The sequence below is a fragment of the Notolepis coatsorum genome, assembly GCF_963971535.1.
Source record: "Notolepis coatsorum genome assembly, chromosome: 3".
NCBI lineage: Eukaryota > Metazoa > Chordata > Actinopteri > Aulopiformes > Paralepididae > Notolepis > Notolepis coatsorum.
In genome coordinates, this window is record NC_140167.1 from 170,463,448 (window position 1) to 170,468,555 (window position 5,108).

Here is a 5,108-nt window from a genome sequence, read left to right on the forward strand (position 1 = left end):
TCAGCCTGTTTTGGTTCAACACTTTAACACACAGGTAGTACATAGCTTTGCCCACCATGGTGCTCAGCCTGCAATCAGCAGCACTGCTCACCTCTAACAGACAACCATCACATTTAAAAATAGGGATAAGTTTCACCTCAGGAAAAGAATCATTTACAGCAGGCAATAACTGACCATTACAATAATCAACACACATTTCCAGTTCATTATCAGTCAACTGCTGTTTCCAGCCTCCCAATAGGCGGCCCATCACCCTGACAGACCTTGTGCCCAGCTGTGAGGCCAGACCGGCAGCATTATCAAAAAGGGGACCGCACACCTCCAGCACATTACCCAACGTGAACATCTTCGCCTCACACAGCTTTTGCCTCAGTGCTGGCTCGGCCCCACCCTGAAAACGAGTCCCATGAACCACCGGCTCCCTCAGAAGCCAGTACAAAGAGCCACCGTCCTTCAGTCTCTCTTTCGTAAACAAGCCCCACACTGTTAACAGTCCCTTGTAGAAACGGGGCAGGTTTTTCATTGTACATCCCTTTAAATCCATGAGAAACATCGGCTCAGCCAGACTTAGCCCACCACACCGCTCCAGTATGGCTCGAGCCACAGGTCTCCAGACCAGATCAGCCGGTCCTGTCAGGAGTCTCTGAATGAAACGGAGCCTGAACGCAGCTCCCCTACTTGCCAAGTTGACAAGCCCCTGTCCCCCTTCCTCCTTGGGCAGGAAAAGGACGCTCTGCGGGACCCAGTGCAACCGGTCCCAGAAGAAGTCCACCATCAACCCCTGCACCTTAGACAGTAGGTTCAGTGGCGGGTCCGTACATGTTAGCCGATGCCACAGCATGGAGGACACAAGATTGTTGATAATAAGGACCCGACCTTTCAGCGACAGTTTTGGAAGAATCCATTTCCATCGCTTCAGCCGGCCCTCCACTTGCTCCACCACACCGTCCCAATTCTTGGAAGAAAATACCTCATCCCCAAGATAAATCCCCAAGTACTTTAGGCCTCCCCTCTTCCAAGTCAGGCCTCCAGGTAACACAAGTCCATCAATTGGCCCTTTACCCACTGCTAAGGCCTCACTCTTCTGCCAGTTCACCCTAGCAGAAGAGAGAGTACCAAAAGCCCTCACATTTGAATGTACAATATTAATATCGTGCTGGGACTTTACCATAATCATGACATCATCAGCATATGCAGACAGTTTGAATTTTATGTCACAACCCGGAAAAGAAAAACCCGACAAATGAGTCCTTAATCTGTGTAACAGCGGCTCTATGGCCAGACAGTACAACATTCCTGATAAAGAACAGCCCTGTCGGACTCCCCTCTGAACCTCAAAAGGCGCACTTAAACCACCGTTAATCTTAAGTACACTCTCAATGTCTCTGTACAAGACCTGGATCATAGCTATAAGCCCAGAGCTGAAACCAAAAGCCTGCATTGCTTTCCACAGGTACTGATGTTCAACTCGGTCAAAAGCCTTTTCTTGATCTAGAGAAATCAGACCAAGTTCACAACCCAAAACACCAGAGAGGTCCAAAACATCTCGAATCAACGTAATGTTGTCAGATATCAACCTGCTGGGCACACAGTAGGTTTGGTCCACATGGATGACCCGCTCCATCACCTTCCTCAGTCTCATTGCCAGTACCTTTGAGAGCACTTTATAATCGGAGCAGAGTAAAGACACTGGACGCCAGTTCCTGATGTTCTGTAAGTCTCCCTTCTTGGGCAGGAGAGTGATGACCGCTCTCCTACAGCTCAGAGGCAGCCTCCCCTTTCTCAGACTATCACTGAGGACACTCAAAAGATCCTCACCAATCACAGACCAGAGAGACTTGTAAAAATCAACCGGGAGACCGTCAATCCCAGGCGCCTTCCCACTCTGCATGCTCTGCAAAGCCTCTAGCAGCTCTTGGCCTGACAGCTGTGCTTCCAGCTCTGCGCCGTCCTCAGCTGAGACTCTAGGGAGGCCCTCAAAGAAGGACCGTGCCACCTCCGGCTCTTCTTGGTACTCAGTTCTATAGAGCTCTTTGTAGAAACCAACCGCACACCGACGGAGGTCGGCTGTCTCATGCAGCATCTGCCCAGTGTCTGACCTCAGAGAGTGTAGCAGCCTCTTTTGGCCATTCTTGCTCTCCAAACCAAAGAAAAAGTGAGACGGAACATCCATCTGGACCACGTTTTGAAAACGGGATCTAACCAGAGCGCCCCTAGCAGAGATACCCAGCAGGTCAGACAGAGCTGATTTTCTCCTTTTGAAAACTTCAATATGTTCTCTTTCTCCAGTGGAGCCTGCCAACTCCTGCATCTCCATCACTTCTCTCTCCAGAGCTCTCATAGATCTGGCCATGTCTCTTGTAACATTGAGAGTGTACTGTAGGCAAAGCTGTTTTATATGTATTTTACCTACATCCCACCACTGTTGCAGTGAACTAAAGTCACGTTTAGTTTGCCTATAGTCAGCCCAAAAAGAACCAAAAGCATCCTTAAAACCATTGTCAGCCAACAGAGAGACATTAAAGTGCCAATATGCACTTTTACACTTTACATTTTTTATAAAAATAGAACACTGGACAAGGGAGTGGTCAGATAAACCCACCGGACTTATGGAACAGCTTGTGACCACACTCATGTGATGTTCAAAACAATACAAACGATCAAGCCTGGCTAACGATAAATAATTATCCCTGGAATGAGCCCAGGTATACTGCCGCTGATTACTGTGGAGATATCTCCAAATATCACACAGTTCAATGGTTTCAACCAGTCGTATTAGACAGGCTTTAGAAGCCGCATGCGGCTCCTGATGATTCCTGTCCAACACGGGATCTTCAGTGCAGTTAAAATCACCACCCACAAACAGATACTCCTCACTACTACAAGCACTAAGAGTATCTTTTAATTTATCCAAAAACAATAACCTTTCCAACCCCACCGTTGGAGCGTATACATTTACAAAACACATCTTTACATTTTCAAATACAGCACAGAGTTTAAGCAACCTGCCTGGAATGATCTCATCAACAACACATGAAGCAGGTAGAAAATCCCTAGAAAAAAGAAAACCAACTCCCCCACTACTACTACTCTTATGACTGAAGAAAGCTCCCCCACCCCACTCCCTCTTCCAGTCAGATTCATTTTCAACCGTGCTGTGAGTTTCCTGAAGAAAAGTAACATTTAGTTTCTTGCCCCTGATCAGGCTGTACAGGGCAGCTCTCTTACCATCTTCTCTAGCACCATTAACGTTTAAAGACCCCAGTTTAAATTCACACATGTTTAGTATACAGCACAGCAGCAACCAAACAATAGCAAAAAAACACATTAGGCCTATACATCATCAGGACCAACAGCCTGCTCATTGATTTTTGCTCTGACTCTTGATAATATTTTCTTTAAGCGGAATCCCTCTTGGTGAGAGAAAAAAGGTAGCCCTGCGTCCTCCCCACTCCTCATGTGTATTGTGACAGAATCATGAAACTTCCTTAAATCAGGGAAAAGTTCCTCTAATTTAATAGATTTACCTTTGGTATCTTTCAAAAATGTTTTTATCTGTTCGAAAGAGAACTCAGGCTGTGATAAATCACTCAAGAGCACATCCTCCTCTTCCTCACTGCTGTTACTACTGTCCTGTGACTGTGCGTCCTGTCCTCTCTTTCCTGAGCCTTGCCTCGTTTGAGAGGGGGCGGGGCTCTGCTCCTTCCTAGCTGCCTTCGCGTCCTGCCCACTAGTAGCCCTCGAAGTAGCCCTGCTTTTCCTCTTTCGTACAACTTTTGAAACATCCATCTCCGTCTCATCCTCCTCAACCAGTACAGACTCCGCTATCCTGGTTGCTGTACTCTCTAAATCCTCTCTCACTTCGACCTGAGTATCACTGTTCAAATCAATTAGCAGATTCCCCTGAATAGTGCTGATGCTTTGCGCGGCTTGCGCCTGCACAACATTTCCCCCGCTCTCTCCACTGTGTACCTGCGCTTTTGCAATAATTGCAACTGGCCTCTCACTCACACTTGTTTGCGCTGCTGTGCGTGTAACAGTAGGTGTACTCGCTGCAGTGCGGGCAGCTGCCGAAGGCTTATTCGCTGCTGGCTGACTGCTATCTGCGGTCTTTGTAGCCTCCGCGCCAGCAGTCGGCTGTTCACCCCTTTTCGCTGGGCACGCACGAATTAAATGATTCTCTTCCCCGCATCCAAAGCATTTCATTCTGCCTGAGCTCACATGAATGTCGTAGTCAAAATCGTCCAGCCTGAATTTGAAAACTAAACTCAGTTCCTCATCTTTCTTCTTCAGAATCATATGCACTTGTCTCCTAAAAGACACGACATGTTTAACGTGACGCGAGGTCCCCCCGAGAGAGAACATTGTAATCGGTGAAACTAACTGCCCGTGTCTTGACAGTTCTTTCTCCAAAAGTCCATTTTTCAAAAACGGGGGGACATTAGATATTATAACACGTTTGGCTGGGTTCGGGGGGGTGACGAGTGGAAACACCGTAGTAAGCGTCTCCCGAATCACCACTCCACTTTCCACCATCTGATTCACTTTAACGGTAGAATCAAGGAAAATTACGACTGCCCGATTCATTCTAGAAGCTGACTTAACGCTCGCATATCCCACGACTGCGCCGATAGCCAAACAACATTCTTCCACTGAGACACCGTGGTCTGGAGAGAGTCGCAAGCCGTGTTTGCGTGTAAGCCTCTCCAAACCGGAGGGTGCTCCTCCCTGCTCCGCCATGCCTGTGTAAAGGCACGACGCAGCGGCAGCACTCACCAAACAATTGTCACTTAGATACTACGGCTAAACTCAACCGAAACAACTAAAGCCAACACTCTCGTAAAAGCAAACAATAAATAAGTAATAGTCTAATTCATAACATTAAACACAACAAGTTAGAGAAAAAGTTAGAGTTTCACTCACACCGCAAACGCTCCTCCACGCTCCTACACCACCATACACACGCATGCGCACAGAGAGAGAGAGAGAGAGAGAGAGAGAGAGAGAGCAGCTGAGAGAGAGAGAGAGAGAGAGAGAGAGAGAGAGAGAGAGAGAGAGAGAGAGAGAGAGAGAGAGAGCAGCTGAGAGAGAGAGCAGCTGAGAGAGAG

The 5,108-nt window shown here is 47.6% G+C and overlaps 1 protein-coding gene across 1 annotated transcript in view; it reads left to right on the forward strand.

Annotated features, from left to right (window-relative positions):
• Positions 1-647: 647 nt before the first annotated feature.
• The window catches only part of rgcc (regulator of cell cycle), a gene marked incomplete at its 5' end in the record, with an annotated part of 11,837 nt that continues 7,376 nt past the window's right edge, over positions 648-5,108 (forward strand). The window contains one exon of the mRNA XM_084311433.1: positions 648-795. Within this exon, the coding sequence (XP_084167559.1) occupies positions 648-795 (148 nt within the window). The remainder of the gene's footprint in view (positions 796-5,108) is intronic.